Source organism: Pongo abelii, chromosome 1 (assembly GCF_028885655.2).
Source record: "Pongo abelii isolate AG06213 chromosome 1, NHGRI_mPonAbe1-v2.0_pri, whole genome shotgun sequence".
NCBI lineage: Eukaryota > Metazoa > Chordata > Mammalia > Primates > Hominidae > Pongo > Pongo abelii.
Window position 1 is genome coordinate 56,486,685 of NC_071985.2, and position 21,597 is coordinate 56,508,281.

The following is a 21,597-nucleotide window of genomic DNA, read 5'->3' on the forward strand; positions in this document are numbered from 1 at the left end:
TTTTTTTTTAATTGTCTCTCTGCCAGGTTTTGGTATCAGAATGATGCTGGCTTCACAGAATGAGTTAGGGAAGTCCCTCCTCCTTGATTTTTTGGAGCGATTTCAGTAAGACTGGTACCAGCTCTCCTTTATACATCTGGCAGAATTCAGCTGTTAATCTGTCTGGTTTGGGGTTGGGGGGCTTCCGGTTGCTAGGATTCTTTACTACTGATTCAAATTTGGAACTCATTATTGGTCTGTTAAGGATTTCAATTCCTTCCTAATTCAATCTTGAGAGATTATATGTTTCTAGGAGTTTATCCATTTCTTTTAGGTGTTCTAGTTTGTGTGCACAGAGGTGTTCATAGTCTCTGAGGGTTTTCTGTATTTCTGTGGAGTTGGTGGTAATGTCCCTTTGTCATTTCTGATTGTGTTTATTTGGATCTTTTCTCTGTTTTTCTCTATTAATCTAGCTAGCAGTCTATTAATCTTATTATTTCAAAGAACCAACTTTTGGTTTTATTGATCTTTTGTATGGATTTTCACATATCAATTTAGTTCAGCTCTGATTTTGGTTATTTTCTTCTGCTACCTTTGGGACTGGTTTGCTCGTTCTTCTAGTTCTTACAGGTGTGACGTTAGGTGGTTAATTTGAGATCTAACTTCATGATATAGGCATTTAGAACTATGAACTTTCCTCTTAATACTGCTTTAGCTATGTCCCAGAGATTCCAGTACATTGTATCTTTGTTTTTATTTGTTTCAAAGAATTTTTTGAGGCTGGGCATGGTGGCTCATCCCTGTAATCCCAGCACTTCGGGAGACCAAGGCAGGCAGCTCACTTGGGCCCAGGAGTTTGAGACCAGCCTGGGCAACATGGCTAAGCCCAGTCTCTACAAAAAATACAAAAATTTGCCAGGTGTGGTAGCGCACACCTGTAGTCCCAGCTACTCAGAAGGCTGAGGCAAGAGGATTGCTTGAGCCCAGGAGGCAGAGGTTGCAGAGAGCCGAGATCACACCACTGCACTCCAGCCTGGGCGACAAAGACCCTGTCTCAAAAAAAAAAAAAAAAATACCTGTGTTAATTTCTTTCTTTGCCCAAAAGCGATTTAGGACCAGGCTGTTTAATTTCCATGTAATTGTATAAAAACTTAATTTCTTAATCTGAATATTTGTTAGGTTATCTCCACAGTACAAATAATAAGACTACTAAATTGATCATCAGATCTGGTTGTATTTCCTGCTCTGCAACTAAATGGCAGAGGTAAAAGGCTAAAATAGACTTTAAGTTTCTTTTATCTGTAAGTATTTTTGTTCAGGAATAAGAGTGGGTCAAACTAGATATACTGTATATCATTTTTAGGTCTCAAGTTGTAGAAAACAATACATTTCAAGTTGTTTATATACTATGAAAAATCACTATTATATACATTCTCACTAACAGCACATAATTTGTGAGAGAAGCTAGATAAAGCTTTTAAAGGCTAACTGTTGAGGTCTAATTTGTTTCTGAACCTATCTTCAGAATGTGATTCAAGTTTGCAGAGTCAAAAGACAGTATATTTTTCACTGTACTTAGAATAAGGCATTGAAACTGAGTTTTACACCAAGTGCTAAACACATTTCTCAGCAGCTACAACTAGTGACAAACCAGTACCACTCTCATGGGAGCTCCTAGAAGGCTGGGTGTGTTGTATATTCATCTAGAGTAATTTACTTTTTAGTTATTGCTCTGTAGATGTTAGTTGAAACAACAAACCCAACATACACATCAATCTCCCCAAATGAGAGTTAACACTAAATTCATCTGAATCTGTCTCATAGTTAAGGCATCAACATCACTGATTAGAAAAACATTAAAACTTATTTCTAATGTCAAATGTATCCCAACTGCAAACAATCTATAGCTAAGTGGCCAAATAGCTTATAAAATAATCTGCTATTTTTTTATTTTCTGAGGAGTCTCACTCTGTCGCCCAGGCTGGAGTGCAGTGGCGCCATCTCAGCTCACTGCAAGCTCCGCCTCCCAGGTTCATGCCATTCTCCTGCCTCAGCCTCCCATGTAGCTGGGACTACAGGCACCCGCCACCATGCCCAGCTAATTTTTTATTTATTTTTAGTAGAGATGGGGTTTCACTGTGTTAGCCAGGATGGTCTCAATCTCCTGACCTCGTGATTCACCCCCCTCGGCCTCTCAAAGTGCTGTGATCACAGGTGTCAGCCACCGTGCCCAGCCAATAATCTGCATTTTTAATTCCCCTCAGGTACAACTCAAACAATTATGAAACATTAATTAAGAAATTTGCTACATTTGGCAGACTAATAACTTCCTACTAAAATGGGTTATACTATCTGGTATACTGCATTATTGGAACTGGAACTTTATACATAAACACCTGGAAATGCTAAATACAATGTAACATATACCCGAAATGCTGAGCTAGAAAGAAAACAGTTATCGGCTACAAATGAAGAAAATGCTGATGACCAATAAAGTGCACTGGTGTTACCCATGAGGAAAGTGTAGGCAGTACTGAGAATTGGCTTTTACCAACTACATAGGGAAAGGACACAGAGGAACTGGAACTAGAGCCACAGAAGAGTCACATGATCAACAAAAGGTTAAACTAGAGGGAAAAACTGTTTCCAATCAAATGTCGGGGAAGCATATCCATCTTGCTCTACCTCTGGAGCAGGGGAAGAAAAGGGGCTCCTGGATAATTTGTCAGCCAGGTTCCAATGTCACTCAGGTCTGATTCAAATTTGAATTTATACTACCCAGATGGACTAGAAATCCTTATGTTAAGAATTTAACACAAAAATCAACTCAAGGCTTGAGATATTCTTGAAGCACCTGGCAAAGCAATCACAAAATCACTCTGGAAGGACATAACTTCAAGCCAGTACCACTTCAAATAATACCATATTAAGATTAGTGAGCAAGAGTCCAAATTCCTAACAAATACCAAAATTAAATAATCAGGTATGTATGTAACACAACAGGATAATCTGACAGCTTCTGTTTAATAAGAAGTACCATGAGAATGCAACAAACACTACGAAAATATTAAAGCAGAATACAGTTAACCACCTTCTCTCCAACTAGTGATCACAACATCTCTCTTATCCTCTGAAAGAGTATGTATTACAATTTTTGAATTCCTCCATTTTCTATCCCCTATTTCATAAAACGCATTCTGATAGAAGGAACTATCTTAAAATCCCACATCAGCCAATGGTATTTAGCTGAATATATAAAATATTCACCCATTTTAACAATGACTAAAAAAAAAAAAAATCTACTGAGGAAAAACTGTTTGTAACACTGTGTCTAAAAAACTTGATAGCATTCTGAAAATCACTTAAACATGGCTCATTTTAAACCTTCTTAATGTCTATATCATTGAAGATTATTTAAAACAATTTTTATATTGCCATCTTTCTTCTGTAAACTAGAGCCAATCCAAGAAGTAGTATACAGATTTAAAAACAGTCACAATATTTAAAAGTGGTATGTCTACTCATATTCATTAATAGAAGAAACGCTATGGGAAAATATATGTAAACTACTTAAATTTTAAATCTGAAAGTGGTTGGGGATGGAAGAGATTTATTTTCTCCCCAATAACTGTGACGCATGTTTATTAGAACTGGGTACAAGTGTGACTGTATTCATTTTAATAAGGAAATGAGGAAGGAAAATAGACATTAAAAATTTTGAAAAGTTAAGCATTTGGAAATTTTATCATAATTTATAGGTTTCATTTTCACTTCTTTAACTTTCACTGCTATCTAGGTTAAATAACTATGCCCCCACCTACCCGCCTACTTACTCCCACTAGGGTATAACATCTAATATTCAGAGAGAACCTGAATTTGCTTTAGAACTTCCTCAAGCTCTCTCAGAGAAAATCATCAAAAGAAAACAATTCATATTAAAAGTTAATACGATAGTACCTTTTTTCATTAGGACTTTAGCCAGAAGTTTCTGTAACTTTCCCTAAAGGATCCAAACATAAAAGAATATATTCTGTTTTGAAAAAGTATGCTTCATACTATGTGTAAGGCCTGTAGCACAGAAACTGAAATTTTGTTTTCTCCAAATAAGTAATACTGATTCAGTAACTACTATTTTCCAATGATATCTCAATATCCTATGAACAGGATAGTTTAATAAATTACTTACTTCAGGTCCTGTAGAAGGTCTTTTGCATTAAGCATAGTTATTAAAGAGGTGGTAGCTGCAGGAATTATGATAATGGGTGTTCGAGATCCTATAAAGACAAAATTTTACAGGTAGAAAATATATTATTAGAAATTACACTTACTTTCTCTACTAAAAGTTAAAAGATTATAAATTGTAACTAACTCTTTTGATCTAAAAAATATTTTAAGCCAGTGGATACTAAAAAATATTTAATAATCAGTGTGGCTTGAGCACTGATAAATCAGAATGGATACCAAGCACAAACATGTGATATAGCTGCACAAGAAAATTATCAGGCCTGGTTTTGCAATCATTTACTTTTTAAAGTTAAGTTTAAAATCATATGCACAACCTCACCTTTCTTCTGATTTGGGGGAGGTCTTGCTTGAGAAACTGTGAAAAAGAAAAAAAATCACAACTCTGTGCATAAAAACCATATTCTTATTTTCAAACTTACAAATAAGGGGTATTTTTTAAATTATGTGTATTCACATATGACTAACTGTAAATCAGAAGACATATTTTACAACTATCTTCTCAACACTCTGACAAAAATATTAAAATGCATTATTCAACAATCTGTAGTCAAAAGGAAAGTGAACATACAACATCCATAGCTCTGTTTTCTGCAGTTTCAGTTAACCACAGTCCACTGTGGTCTGAAAATATTAAACAGAAAATTCCAGAAACAAACAATTCACAAGATTGAAACTGCACATCTTTCTCAGGAGCATAATGAAATCTCACACTGCCCCACCCAGGATGTGAATGCTCTCTTTCTCCAGCATATCCACATTCTATACACTACCCACCCTTTAGTCACTCATTAGTCATCTCCCTCACTGTTATCACAGTGCTTGTTTCAAGTAGCCCTTGTTTTACTTGCGAATGGCCCCAAAGTGCAACAGTGATAAGGCTGACAATTTGGATATGCCACTACCAAAGAAAAGACATTAAGTGTTTCCCTTAGGTGAAAAGGTGAAAATCTCTACTACTAAGTAGAAAAGAAAAAAAATAAAATCACATCCCGAGGTTGCTAACATCTACAACGAAAATACTGAATCTACCATCCGTGTAACTGCGAAGAAGAAAAAGAAATTCGTGCTACTTTTGCCTTTGTACCTCAAACTGCCAAAGTTTCAGCCACAGTGAGTGACAGTGTTAAGATGGAAAAGGCATTAAATTTATGGGAGACATAAGAGAAACATGTTCTGGTTGACCGAATCTGGTTTGGTACTATCCCTCCCTGGTTTCAGGTATCCACTGGGGGTCTTGGAATGTATGCCCTGCTAGTAAGTGGGGACTACTGTATTACAATGCCAGGCACTGAGTATCTTACATTCATGGATGTTAAGGTCTAGCAAAAAAGAGAAGAGAAAGACAAGAAATAATTTCATAATAAGCTGATTACCGCTGTAATAACTATGAAAACAGGGCATAAGAGCAAATACTACTGTGCAAAGTGCAAATACGCTTAACCATTTTGGAAGAAAAGGAAAGAAGTTACTGAGAGCTAAGGCTAAAAGATTCCTTTTATTTTTTTTTCCTTTCTTTTAAAAATTGTTTCTTGTCTCTTTTTAGGTGAGAAGTACAGCATTACAGGTAATCAGTCATGTTTATGTGAAGGTCTGTATTATCTGAAAATGACCATATGATTGATTGTGATCATGTTATAAATACACAAATCTTCCTATCTTTCTTTTTAACAAAAACAGGGTCTCGCTATGTCACACAGGGTTGATCTCGAACTCCTGAGCTCAAGCTATCCTCCCACCTCAGCCTCCCAAAGTGCTGGGATTGCACGGGTGAGCCACTGAGCCTGGCCCATATGTTTGTATTTTGTTTATATACAATGAACTTTTAATGCTTAGAAATATTTGTTGACATAATGGTAATAATAACCTAACACAAGATGAATACATCTTAGGATAAAAAGTGCTGCAAGTTCTATTTTCAGTATTTGACCATACAATAACTCAATGTGCTACAAGCTGTGCTCGAGTTTTGTTTTTTAAATGACAAAAATAAAGAAAAATTTAGGAGACTTAAAATTCTAATTCAATGTCAATTCTTAAAAATGGATACCATCTTTAAAGTGAATATCACAGCACACACTCTTTCAGAAAATGTTCTATTTAAAAAGCAGCAAAATGCTACATTTTCACTAATTCTTTGTAACCCTTTCTTTGTATAGCTCTCATTGTGATAAACTATCATAGGATTCAGTAGTATGACCTTCCCAGCCACAGAAAGCAGATAACTATACACACAAACACATACTGAAACATATGCCTTTACTATTACAGTTTTCTCATCTTTCTTCTTGCTGAGAAAAAATACTAGAATTTTCTTAAATCAATTTGAGAAATGGAGGGTCATGGATAAATCTGATTGGCTACATAGTGTCATGTGGAATATAATATAGTCTCGGTAAATATTTGGCATTTGTTGGAGAGATAAAGGGGTAACAGGATGGATAAACAGGAAACAGGAGTTGTTATTATGACTAAAGGGAACTACAAAAAAACAAAGAGGTTTCAAGAAAGAAATCTGTGATGGACAGATGGAAGGAAGGCAGAGGGGGGGAGAGAAAGAGGGGGAAGAAGAAAGAGAGAGCAAGGGAGAAATCTCTGACTGAAGTACTGTTGGATTTGGTAAGGAAATCCACAAATGCCCTCAGGAATTTAGGCAAACATTTACTAAACTCAAGGCTGAGAAGACCCAATATAAGAAAAAGGCAAAATAAAAAAACTCACAAATGTTAAAAATAAAGTTTAGAGGTTTAGTTAAAAAAAAAAACTGCAAAAGAATATAAACAAGTTCCCTAGTATGTAAGGACCCAGACTGAGACACTGTGATGAACATGTCAATGAGAAGCTTGATCTTAACAGGGGACGGGGAGAGAAACATAAGGAGTTTGTATGACAGAGTGATCAACAGCAAAGGTCTGTACTCAAGATTATTATAGTTCATATCCTTATTTTGCCACTGTCTAGGCAAGTTGATTAACTTTGCTCGGCCTCAGTTTCCTCAACTGTAAAAGAGATAATAGTTTCTATATCTTGATACTGCTGTGAGAATTTAAAAAATAATAATGCATGCTAAAGTCCTTAATTAGGTGTTAGCACATACCATTTACTGAATTCTGCAACTACAGTAGATGCTAACTGCTGCCACTTCTACTACTACCACTACTCAAGCAAGTGTGCTAATTGCCAATTTACAAGCTGAGAATAAACCATAAGAAAAATTACTGTTGCTTTGTTTGATTTCAAATAAATTAGATTCTTAAGAAACATTTATTCAGAGCCTATGTACAAGCATCGCTGCTAAGTTATTATTAAATTGCAAATAAAACAGAAGTAATTCCTGCCCTCAAAGAGCTTTCAGCAGAGTACGGGAGCCCAGACCATAAACAAAAATGCAACCAAACACATAATCTAATTGGAAAACATACTAAGGGAATAAAATGAGTGTATACTGGCAGAAAAGTGTCCTTTAGATATAACGCAAACAGCTTCTCAAAGAAAGTGCATTTGAGCTGAAATTTGAAAGATGAAAACAAGCCAACTTGCCAAGAACAAGTAGGCGAACAGTCCAGGTAAGAGGTAGGAATGCGGGCAAATACCACAGGCAGGAAGAAACTGCTGCACTTGGGGAACTGAACAAAGCAAATGTGTAGACCACAGGGAAGAAAGGAAGAATGGCAGGAGATGAGTTACAAATATATGCAGAGACCAATTCATGTAGGGCTTTTTAAGCAATATTAAGTTTACATTTAAGTGCCACTGGAAAGTCCTATAACTATTAAGCCAGAAAGTGACAAGATTTTATTTTCATGTCACAAGTCTGGAAGAAAAAAAACATGGATTTGGACAAAGGATCGAAAAGAGTACAAGTGTGAAGGCAGAAAGCTCAGTTAGGACTATTACAACAGTCAACAACGGTGCTACTCAAACTATGTGTGGTTGAGTTTTTGTTTTAAATTCCAATTCAAAGCCAACTGAATAAAATATAATAACAATGAATTTCTAGAAAGATGGTTATGTACTCAGATGCTATGACACTATTTTACCCTCAATTTCTATATCTATTTTGTTGGCACCAGAAATAAAAAGGTGCCACCAAAAATAAAAAGGTTGACACCAGGCAACCGACCACACTGAGACCCACTGGTCTAGAGAGATGATGATGGTTTCTACTTGAGTTGTAGTAGTGGAGATAAAGAAAAATAGATAAATTTGGAATACAGAAAAGGCACATCTGACAGAACCCACCAACAGAAAAGGAGTAAGGAAATGTGATGAATAAAGAATAACTTCCAAGTTTTTGATTTAAGAAACAAAGTTGATTGTGGTGTCACTCTATGAAAAAGCAGAAGACTATAGAGTAAGAGACCTTGGGGAAAATAGCAGGGAAAAATTTATCTTAATTAGTTTTAAAATGCCTATGGCAAATCCAAATGTTACACAGACAGTTAATATAAGATCCCAGAGGTTTGAATTGGAGATAACAAATTTGGAAATCATCAGCACATAGATTTAAAACTATGGGATAAGAGGAGAAGTACTCCTTCCCTAATAATACTCTTATAATTTCTTATGCCTGTCTTTAATCTCTTAATCCCATTATCTTCGTAAGCTGAGAATGTATGTCACCTCAGGACCACTATTGTACAAACTGATTGTAAAACACGTGTGTTTTAACAATATGAAATCAGTGCAACTTGAAAAAGAACAGAATAACAACGATTTTCAGGGAACAAGGGAAGATAACCATAAGGTCTGACTGCCTGTGGGGTCGGGCAGAATACAGCCATATTTTTCTTCTTGCAGGGAGCCTATAAATGGGCATGCAAGTAAGAAAGATATCGCTGAATTCTTTTCCCAGCAAGGAATACCCTGGGGAAGGAATGCATTCCTGGGGGGAGGTCTATAAAGGGCTGCTCTGGGAGTGTCTGTCTTATGTGGTTGAAATAAGGACTGAAATACGCCCTGGTCTCCTTCAGTACCCTCAAGCTTACTAGGATTGGGAAATTCCAGCCTGGTAAATTTTGGTCAGATGGGTTCTCTGCTCTCAAACCCTGTTTTCTGTTAAGATGTTTGTCAAGACAATATGTGCACAGAGGGACACAGACCCTCATCAGTAATTCTAATTTTGCCTTTGCCTTGTGATCTTTATTGCCCTTTGAAGCATGTGATCTTTGTGACCTACTCCCTGTTCGTATACCCCTTTTAAAATCCCTAATAAAAACCCCTCCCCCTTTAAAATCCCTAATAAAAACTTGCTGGCTTTGTGGCTCAGGGGACATCACGGACCTACCAATATGTGATGTTACCCTTGGAGGCCCAGCTGTCAAATTCCTCTCTTTGTACTCTTTCTCTTTATTTCTCAGACAGGCTGACACTTAGGCAAAACAAAAAGAACATATGTTGAAATATTGGGGGCTGGTTCCCCCAATACTTTCAAATGCCTGTATTTATGAATCCACTGGAAAACATGTGCCTCTTGTTAGTTATATTCCCTAAATGAATTTTGAGAGGTTGGAAATTTTTAGAGCTTTAGAGGTTTAAAGTGTTTAACTGTAAACACTTTAAAACATTAAATTCACCCAGAGACTTGCCTGGCACAACAGCACTAAATAAATATTTGATGAAATGAGAAATAAAAATTGGTAAATGCTCAAAAAACAGAACTCTACCCTTGAGGTATCTCACTCAAAGAGAGAATAGGTGGGACAGTCTCTCATTTCCAAATTATCCAAACTCTACCCAACAAATAACAGTTATACTTCTATAATCTCCCTTCTTACACTGGCCATATATATTTTGGGAATTCACATTTTTCAGATTTTAAAGAAATAATGCTAGTGTACATGTCAGATATTAACAATATCCCTTCAAAACTGGGATACACCCCCATAAGCAGATGCATTTAACAGTTTTGGCAGCAAAATAAAAATACGCTAATTAGGACAAATAAAGACTTCAAACTACTACTATCCATTCCAATCAAGTCTTATTGCTGAATGAGAGCAAAAACCTTAATTATTTTAGAATGGTGGGTAGGAAATGTGGATGTATGGGTGTGAAGCAGTTAAGTGGAAGTAGAAAGCAGAAAGTTCACATGGATGAGCATTAGAATATCTGAGGTATGACGAGACACTCATTCAGAGTTAATTTCCATTGGTTTAATCCCCAGGGCACTTTAGCTAAAAAGTAAGCTAGAACATTAAGAGGTGAAAGACTTAGAACCCCTTACTTTACACATATGATCTTCCCCTGGCCACATACATGGCTAGTAAAATCCAGTCCCTTTAATTTTATTTTATCACAAGACACATCTGAACAAAATGGTTTGTTTAGGTATCAGTGCCTCTCCCAGCCCTTTCCTTACATACTAACTTATTTTATGAAAATGTGAAATAGAAAAAATTTTACATCACAGATTCTAAGTTAGAATCCTCAGGTGGTGGCTTTTCCCCTTTTATATAATACCATTTCTGACATACCATAACCTCCCATCCCTACCTTACAAAGAAAAACAAACAATTCTCTTATCTGTGATTCAACTGCCTCCACAATATTCCTATAATTCATGTTTAGTATTCTTTGGGCCCAACCCCATCTGTCCATCCCTATTTCCTTCACTTTTTTCTTCCTTCCTGTAAAAAGCTCCTTTAGCTTCTCTTAGTTTCTGGACAAGAGCCTATTATATAGAAATTCAAATAGTATTTGTTGAATTTAATTGTTCTTCTTATACTCTCACGATGGGTTCTGGTATGATCATCTCTACTTAAAATTAGTCATGTCATCTTAATCAATTACATCCAGTCCAGTCTAACAAGGCTGACAGAGCACTCCTCTTCTCCACACCTACTTAAAAACAGCAATGACAAAAATTTCAAACAAACCTACTGTCAAACAAAAAACAAAAACAAAAAAAGGAAATACTAGCCACATCTAAGAGGAGTATGAATACAAAACACAGGGAAATCACACTGCAAAAACATCCCAATATAAGCCCCATGTACCATACTTTTGATGTGCCTCCAGAAAATACTTAATATTCATAATCTACATAATTTTAGAATTAGCCTGTGTACATACTATGAATAAAAGGATATCCAAATCTGCACTACTGATACTGTGAAATTCATGCAGAAGATTCAGTTAAGTTCTTGCCTGTGCCTTTCCAATCCTTTATTTTCTTTCTTCATACTCACTTTCAACAGCACTAATGAGTTTAAAAAAAAAGGGGGGGGGGGGACAGGTGGTATAACCTAGCACTGAAATTATGCTAAATAAATGTAAAAATAAAACAAACACCAAACACCAAAAACAAACCCAAAAGACCAAAAACAAATTTAGGGTTGGTATCTAAATGATCTATAAAGATCAGTCTTTTTAGGTACTAGGAATAGGGGGAAGAATTTTTCTAAAATAACTTCAATACCACCTTTAACACATTTTAAAAAAAATGATACAGAATTTTAGGTGTTCAACACAGATATCTGAAGTTCTAAGCATCAAAGCTGAATATGATTCTATTAAAATTATAATTCTGTGCTGCTGCAGGAAAAAAATTCACATCTGTACATACTACTACAGAACTATGACAGAACTGATGAAAGGATGGATATACATAAATAGCTTTTAAACATTTAAAAATGTTTTAAAACATGTTTCTAAAATCTTAACCAAAATGAAAACATTTTCTTAAAAATTTTCTTTAACTCTTCACTATACCTATTTATTCAAGTAAATGTTCTATAGTATAAATTCATTATTGAAAAACAGTGTTTTATAACCTATTTTATCAATGAACTTTGAATCAAATTGGGGGAAACATTACTTCAGTAAAGAATATCAGCCGGGCATGGTGGCTCAAGCCTGTAATCCCAGCACTCTGGGAGGCCGAGGTGGGCGGATCATGAGGTCAGGGAATCGAGACCATCCTGGCTAACACGGTGAAACCCTATCTCTACTAAAAATACAAAAAATTAGCCGGGCATGGTGGCAGGAGCCTGTAGTCCCAGCTACTTGGGAAGCTGAGGCAGGAGAATGGCGTGAACCCAGGAGGCAGAGCTTGCAGTGAGCTGAGATGGCACCAGTGTACTACAGCCTGGGTGACAGAGCAAGACTCTGTCTCAAAAAACAAACAAACAAACAAACAAACAAATATATATATATAAATCCAGTTCAGCTGCTTAATACACTATAGGAAAATAAATAATTTACTATGCTTTCACTTTATTTCTTTATGTCTTTCTGCTAAAAACATGAAGATTTATTAATGATGATGCTGACTGAAGTTTAGCAAGCATTTTATGTATATTATCACAGTTTTGAGATCTGCTTAAACCGTATCAACAGTCTTCAAAGAAACATGACTTTGCAATGTATTTTAAGTAAAATTTAAATTCATTCAAAGTATTATATACATACTAAAAACTTGCATTGTTACGATCTTTTGAAAGAAAACAAAAAGCAAAGTTCTATATTTTTACCTGGTCTTGGTACTGGCTGGGCTGCAGGAGTCTGAGTCTTCCGGGCAGATGCACCCTCCTTTAAAAGAATAAGAATTGATATATAAGATCAAAGTTTCTTTACATAATAAACACTTTAATTATTGCAAAGAAATCTCATATCTCTCTGTCTCTTGTTCTGTTTTTCTCACTCAATTGGTTACTCCACTGAACATGTTATGACCTACAGTTTAAGAAAAAAAAAAAAATGAAAACTCTCCTGATCTTTTATGCTATTAGTCATGAGATCATAATAAACATCTTTAGCGTAAAATAAACTTAGTTACTACAGAGTAGTTACTGTAAGCACGTAATATTTTTAAATGATTTGCTTAACTGCTGACAATTTTAATATTCTCAGAAATGTCACTGCCTGTTCTAAAATCAAGTCAACCTTTTTTTCTCTAGACAATCTCAAAATAAATAAATGATATATACCCTCCTGTTAGAAAAACCTAAAATATGTTATATTGGAATGTGTTTAAAAAACAAACATTTCAAATAATTAAATGCCTTTAAAATATTCAGGAAAAATCACATTTATAAAGAAGAGATGTTACACTTGAATTAAGAGCAGATGAGAGTATCTTAAAAACTAAATAACAAATCTCAATAATTACTGAAAATGAAAGATGTACATGGAAATATGGTAATTGCTGAAGTATATCAATTATATACTCAAGGATAGATGCCTCTGAAATGCTTAAGATTCTTAAAATGTCTGTTTTTAGTGCAATAGTTTCAATCATATTCACAGTGATATTTCATAATACATTTTTCTTCATAGAAAGTTGCAAGTGTAAATTTCATAACTATGAATTCATAAAGACTTTACACTAGTACATAACAGAAGGAAATTTGACAAATATCAGGGGAGGTACATAAATATATAAAAATTAAAATCAATATTAGCATCACAAAAAAATTTCCAAAGAAATACTGCTAAATACTAATTATAATTACATTACATTCTCTTCAAAATTTGAGATGGTAAACGTGGTAAAACTGTTTGAAATGGCAGGCTATCCCATAGCATTTTCAAAAAAATAAATGACTATAAAAATGAGTACAAGAGAAAAAAGACTTTCACTTCAATACAGTGGTATTCCTAGCATTCAGTTAGAACATCACAGAAACCATTCTTTATTACAAGAAACAACAGCCGCAGGAGCAGGTAGGTAGCAAAAACCCCAAGAAGGAAAAAAAAAAAAAAAAGACACCTGAGGACAGTAAAATATCCTTTTTCCAATATTCTATCGTGCATTTAGTTATTAATATATATTGGTGTATTTACTACTGAGTCATTCTGGGTGCTGGTTTCTTAGATGTATTATTCGTAAAAATTTATCAAGCATACTTATGGTTTTCCTCCAATTATATTACCTTCAGATAAACCTTTAAATGTAAAAAAAAAAAAAAAAAAAAAGTGAGTCATAAGGTGGAAAGCATATCAAATATTTAACATCATTATGATGTGGGGGAACCTTCTGATTATATTTGTGTCTAAGTTCATGTTAGAGGACATAACTGTTTTTATTCTTCTTTGTAATTCCAGTACCTGGAGCATAGTAGGCTCTAGGCACTGCAGCTAGTTGAACTGAACTGCACCTAGATTTTTAAAAAATCAGAAGCCAGGGGATAATTATTAAATAGGAATCCACTAAAAGGAACATTAGCCCCTATATAAAGAATCAACTAGACATTATATAATAAGAGTAAACTAATCATATTACTTACCTATTCTAGTATGTAAATACTGACTCGTGGGGATGTGATTTAAGAGGAAAAACATAGAAAATGAGACAGAAAAACAATGAGCATGCATATATGCAGACATCTTCTGTCCACATTTAACCATGAGTCTGGCTAGATTCAAATCAAAGCCCTTCTTTTTTTTTTGGAATAGAGTGGCCTAAGTCCAAAATCACCAGAATAAAAATTATGTGCATATAAAGAACTACACAAACCCAAAGTGATCCAACTAACTACTGAATTAGTTGTACACCTGTACTATATAACAAAGAGTACGAATTTTACAACATGGGTCAGGCAAAAGGTATAAGCATATATAAATAATATGGAAAAAAAAACTTTTCCACTATAAATTGTAACCCTTAGGAATTTTTGTCTACTTTTGAATAAGCTCAAAACTTGATCCTTTTAAATACCAATAATGGGTATTTTCTGTTTGCCTAGTAATAATCCTTGCTTGATGACCCAATCACTCCCTTTTGGCAATAAGCTCTATCCCCTGGTCACTAGGAAAGGTTTATATCCTAGACTACATCAATCAAAAGTCCTTCTCTGGGATTATTTTTTATAGACTAGAGCTAGCCGTTAAAAACCACTAGCTACAAGGAAATAAGCCTAAAATCACTGATGATGATGACCCTTGACTCATGGAGAAAATGTATTGGCAGAAAGAGAGAATTAAGCTATAACGCAAGAAAAGAGGTAGAATATAATACCCTTTATAATACCTACTATCTATTCCTAGTGGCCTGCAAGACCTGCTTTACCCTTAACCATTCTTGATTACATGAGTCAAATCTCCCATCTCAGCACTCTACAAACCCCGCACACACTTTCGTTTGCCTCAGTTGAATCAAAGTCCTGTCAGTTGCAATAGAAAAAAAATGTTACCTAATTTTGTCTTCTCAAGGCTTACTGAAAATTTCAGTTGCCGAGGTCAGTACAGTATAACTTTAATTTTTGAGTTGGTATACACACCCGCCCCGCCAATACACACACAAAGAGTTATACAGCTGTGACACAACAGACTAATGACAAAACAGTAGACTATGACCTTCTTGGAAGAAAACTGGGAAGTCCTTTGCAAATCACGCCATGAATTTATAGCCGTTTCTAGGACTCCTCAGCCAACACCACCCAAGAGGCTAAAAGCACATTCTACTCTGATTTCCATTATTTTTAAGTAAAGGTGGAGTAGTCACTGCATAAGGAATTGCAGAAATCAACCCTACCACCCTCCACCCTAAAGATGAAGAGACAAAGGTGAAGTCATTTTTCAAAGGCTATACGCATGCACACACACACACACACGGAATGTATTAAGAAACAGAAAAAATAATCTGGAATATGGAACAGACTGACAATTCTATATTTTTAAAGATTTAGATTGGAAGAAAAAACACTACCCAGCTGGGAAAAGAAAGGTATCGGCACAAAAACAAAAGAGCTGACAAGTTGTGCTAACTGGAGAGGAAAACCTGCTTTCTCTTGAAAAGTCAGAAGCATTATAATTTCACCAAGACTTGAGGCATTCTAGAAAAGTAATAACTGAATTAACACAGAAGGGAAAAAGAGTGAGAGAACCACATTTGCGAAAAATAAAAATACAAAACAAAGTATGCTGTTTACAAGCAATCCTTGCTTTCATTATTTCAGCAAATTAGATCATCTAAAATCTGATATTTACAAAGTACCAGTATGTGCTGCTTAAACAAGTGGAATAAATATCATAATATATAATACCATCAGAAAAAATATTTGTTGCAAATGAAAAAGAATACACTATATACATTATATTTAATTTTAAAATGTTACCTGAAACAGTGAAATATTGAAAACTTTTTTTAAAAAAAAAACAGGATCTCACTCACCCAGGTTGGAGTGCAGTGGTGCAATCTTGGCTCACTGCAGCCTTGACCTCTGGGGCTTAAGCAATTTTCCCACCTCAGCCTCCAGGCACGCACCACCATGCCAGGCTAGTTTTTGTTTTTTGGTTTTTTTTTTGGTGGAGACAGGGTTTCACCATGTTACCCAGGCTGGTATCAAACTCCTGAGCTCAAGGCTCCCAAAGTGCTAGGATTACAGGTGTGTACCACCACGCCTGGCCTGAAAGTTTTTATGAAGAAAACACATATACAACATATATGCAGACTCCAGGAGTTTCCAATCTACTTTTCTGTTGTATTAATAAGGGCAAAAGTCACATATGTTTTAAAAATTATTTAAATATTAGCCATACCCTTGAATGCTTTTACCTTTATTTTAAAAAGTAACTTATTCCTATGAATTCTGGATAATTAGAATTCCCAAAGATTAGAATGTTTAAATATGTGTGTGAATTTCTTTTTTTTTTTTTTTTTTGAGATGGAGTCTTGCTCTGTCGCCCAGGTTGGAGTGCAGTGGTGTGATCTCGGCTCACTGCAACCTCTGCCCCCCAAGCTCAAGAGATTCTCCTGCTTCAGCCACTCAACTCAAGTAGCTGGGACTACAGGTGCCCACCATCAATGTCCGGCTAATGTTTGTATTTTTAGTAGAAACAGGGTTTCACCATGTTGGCCAGGCTAGTCTCAAACTCCTGACCTCAAGTGACCTACCCGCCTCTGCCTCCCAAAGTGCTGGGATTACAGGCATAAGCCATCGCGCCCGGTCTGAACTTCTAAACACACTGAATGAGTCTTTTTTTTAAGGGATCAGGCCTCATTTTGTTACACAGGTTGGTCTCAAACTTCAAGCAATCCTCCTGCCTTGGCCTCCTAAAGCGCTGGGATTGCAGGAGAGAGCCACCATGTCCAGCTAGTCTTTTAAAAGAATGTTCTGATAAACCTGCTGTAGAAAAAGGAAACAGCAATTCTGGGGACAAATTACAATGAGGCTAAAAAACATAAAGGATTTTAGAAGCAAAACATTTCAACATAAATAATAAGCACAATTTGTTTAAGACTTCTTATAACCTTGAGGTATATGTATACAATATGTTGCTAACATAGAAAACAATTAACATACTTATAAAGCATAGTACTACCCTCCCTTTAAATATACAGATAAAGGGCTATAAAACTTAAAAATAAATTTATCTTTCTTTCCCTAAGCCCAGAAACTCTCTCCAGAGAAGTAACCACTTAAACGGCTGAGACATGTTCTCTCTCATCACCCAACCTCTAAACAAACTGATTAAGGTAGATGTTGTATCTATTGTACGATGAGAAAATTAAACTAAAACAAACAAGCAAGCAAAAACCAGTTACTTGTCCCAGGTCACATGGCTAGTAAGCAGAACAGATCTGGGCCTTTTTGAATCCAAAGCCTATGCTTCCTAACTACTAATACCTTGTAACCTCTGATTTGAAGACTTCCCTTCACAAACTTTTTTCTCTCTTTCCTCATTCTCTCTCTTCCCATAATTCCAATGTTCCCCTGTTTTGACCTTTTGGCATTTTCTGGACACCTTTATAGTAGTACATTTGTGCTACTATACCAAAATACCACACACTGGGAAATTTGTAAATAACAGAAACGTATTTCTCAAAATTCTGAAGGATGGAAAATCCAAGATCAAGGCACCTGCAGGTTTTGTGTCTCTCTGCTTCCAAAATGATGTATTATTGTTGCATCCTCTGGAGGGGACAGACAGTGTCTTCACATGGTGGAAGGTAGAAGGGCAAAAAAAGATTTAAGCTAATTCCCTCCAGCCCTTTTACAGGGCATTAATTCTTTTGTAAAGACCATCCCCTCATGACTTAATCACTTTCCAAATGGTCCTACTTCTTAATATCACCACAGTGGGGATTAATTTTCAACACATAAATTTTGGGAGGCATTCAGACCATAACACCTCATTATACTATATAATTCCCTAATTATTTGTCTGCTTCCCCCAATCAGACTGCAAGGTACTTTACTTCACATCAGAAACTATTACTCCTCCAATCTTGATATAGCCAGGTGCATGGCAGGTGTTTAATCACTATACACTGACTAATTAAAACAAACATATTTGCCTTAGAATTACTGATTCATGACTATTACATTAAGTAAAAACTTTTATCTATTAAATGAATATGGCAAAAATAACTGTCACACAGGATTATTACGATAATTAAACAACATTCATTCTTTCCACACACACTTTTTTGTGTGTGTGTGTGAGATGGTATCTCACTTTGTTGCCCAGGCTGGAGTGCAGTGGCGCAATCTTAGCTCACTGCAACCTCCACCTCCCGGTTCAAGCGATTCTTGTGCCTCAGCCTCCCGAGTAGCTGGGAGTGCAGGCGTGCACCATCAAACCTGGCTAATTTTTCTATTTTTAGTAGAGAAAGAGTTTCACCATGTTGGCCAGGCTGGTCTTGAACTCCTGACCTCAAGTGATCCACCCGCCTCGGCCTCCCAAAGTGCTGGGATTACAGGCATGAGCCACCGCACCTGGCCTCTGCATACACTTACAGAAAGCATAGTAAGTGCCAAATAAGAAACCAGAAATGCAGAAATATAAACAAGAGCACGAGGTCCCTACCCTCATGGTGCTTGCAATCTAATGAAGGAGCTCGATAATAAATACATGAAATGAGAAAATTATTAATACAACTACATATGTATTTAGTTACTTGCAATATGCCTATGTGTTTGTCTGTGTATTTTCAGCTCACTGCCCAAAATAAAATGGGACTAATAACTGTTAAACAATTTTCCTTTAACACTCTTTATGTAAGGATAAGTCACGACCTAGCAAACTGAATTCGGCAGCAAATTAAAAGTATTATATACCATGACCTAATGGGATTTATTCTTGGAATGCAAAGGTGGTTCAACATATGAAAAATCAATGTATTAATATTTAATAATACACCACATTAACAGATACAGGTGAAAAACCCTCATGGTCATCTCAAATGATATAGGAAAAAAAAGACAGAAATTAATACTCTTTCATTAAAACATTTAAAAATTCAACTAGGAATGGAAGGAAATGTCCTCCACATAATAAACATACATATGAAAAACCCACAGCTAACATCTTACTCAATGGTAAAAGACAAAGCTTTGTTCCTAAGATCAGGAACAAGACAAGGATGCCCACTTTCATCACTTCTATTCAACATTAATACTGAAAGTTCCAGCCAGAGAAATTAGGCAAGAAAAACAGAAGGCATTCAAATTGGAAAGGAAGAGGTAAAATACGTTTGCAGATGACAAGATTTGTATGTTAAATAACCTAGAAATGACACCAAAAAAGTTATATTAATAATAAACAAGTTCTGCAAAGTTGCAGAATGCAAAATCAACACACAAAAATTAGTTGTATTTCTATACACTAACAATAGACAGTCCAAAAAGTAAATTAAGAAAACAATTCCACTTACAATAGCATTAAAAAAAATGAAATACTTAGGAATAAACTTAACCAAGGAAACAAAAGACTTGTACACCGAAACTATAAAATATTGCTAAAAGAATTAAAGACACAAACAAATGGAAAGATATTTGTGTTCATGGACTAGAAAAATAGTAAGATTTCTATACTATCAGAAGCACAACACAATCCCTGTCAAAACTCAACATTTTTGCAGAAATAGAAAAACTCATCCTAAAAGTCACATAGAATCTCACGGGACCTCAAATACTTAGCCAAACTCATCGTGAAAAAGATCAAAGTTGGAGGACTCAAACTTCCAGATTTCAAAACTTACTGCAAAGCAACAGTAAACAGAAGAGGCATAAAGACAGACATACAGATTAATGGAATAGAACACCCAGAAATAACCTCACACGTATATGGTCAATTAATTTTTGACAAGGGTGTCCAGACCATTCAATAAGGAAAGGACAGCCTTTTCAACAAATGGTGCTGGGGAAACTGGATTAGCCACACGCAAAAGGACGAAGTTGGACCATTACTTTAAACTATGTACAAATTTAACTCAAAAAGGATCAAAAGACTAAACTTAACAGTGAAAACTACAAAACTCTTAGAAGAAAACAGAGGAAAAGCTTCATGAAACTGAATTTAGCACTGATGTCTTGGATATGAAACCGAAAGTACAGGCAACGGAAAAAGAAACAAACTGCATTCCATCAAAATTTAAAACTTTTGTGCAAAGGATATCAACACAGTGAAAAGGCAACCTACAGAAAAGGAAAAAATATTTGCAAGTCACACATATAAGAAATTAATATCCAGACTATATAAAGAACTCCTACAACTCAACAACGACAAAACACAAACCAGCCAATTTAAATATGGGCAAAGGATTTGAATAGGTATTTCTCCAGAGATACAGATGGCTAGTAAGTGCATGAAAATACACCAGACATCACTAATCGTTAGGGAAAAGCAAATCAAATACCATGAGACATTACTTCAAATACATTTGAATGGTTATTATCAAAATCCAGTAACAAAATAAGAAAATAACAAGTATAAATGAGAAGATGGAGAAATTGGAATTCTTACATATGACTGGCAGGAATATAAAATGGCACAGCTATTGTGAAAAGTGTATGATGGTACTCCAAAAATTAAACAAAGAATTAACATATGATCCAACAATTCTGTTTGAGTATATATATCCAAAAAAATTTGAAATCATGGACTTAAACAGATATTTTTACACCCAAGTTCATACCAGCATTATTCACAATAGGCAAAAAGTAGGAATAACTCAAATGAACATCAACACATGAACAGATAAATTATATATATACACAATGGGATGTCATTTAGCCTTAAAAAGGAATGGAATTGTAATACATGCTACAACACAAATGAACCTTGAAAACATTATGCTAAACGAAATAGGCTGAACAAAAAAAAAATTCTGTGTGGGTTTGTGACAGTGGTTCTCGATGACATTAACGTTTGAATAGGAAGATTGAGTAAAGCAGATTCCCATTCCTAATGTGGATAGGCTTCATCAAATTCAATGATGGTCTGAATATTACAAAAGGGCAGAGTTAGAAGAGAATGAACTCTCAGCTGGCTGACACAGATTCTGAGACTTCTCAGGCTCCATACCTGTGTGAGTCAATTCATTGTAACAATCTCCATATATACATATGTGTGCTTATGTTTTGTGTGTTAAACCACCAGTAAAATAAATACTAATAACTAATATACTAAATCTATATATGTGTGTGT

General features: G+C 35.4%; 1 protein-coding gene across 3 annotated transcripts in view; it reads right to left on the bottom strand.

The window, feature by feature from the left end:
- CDC73 (cell division cycle 73) overlaps positions 1-21,597 on the bottom strand; it is a 137,458-nt gene that overhangs the window by 36,929 nt on the left and 78,932 nt on the right. For all 3 annotated transcript variants that reach the window (XR_008510955.1, XM_002809673.5, XM_063726114.1), the window contains exons 11-13: positions 12,696-12,753; positions 4,544-4,579; positions 4,166-4,253 (exon numbers count right to left, since the gene is read on the bottom strand). Coding sequence is in view for 2 of the 3 variants with exons in the window: in XM_002809673.5 (XP_002809719.1) it covers positions 4,166-4,253; positions 4,544-4,579; positions 12,696-12,753 (182 nt within the window). In the remaining variant the exon portion in view is untranslated. The remainder of the gene's footprint in view (positions 1-4,165; positions 4,254-4,543; positions 4,580-12,695; positions 12,754-21,597) is intronic.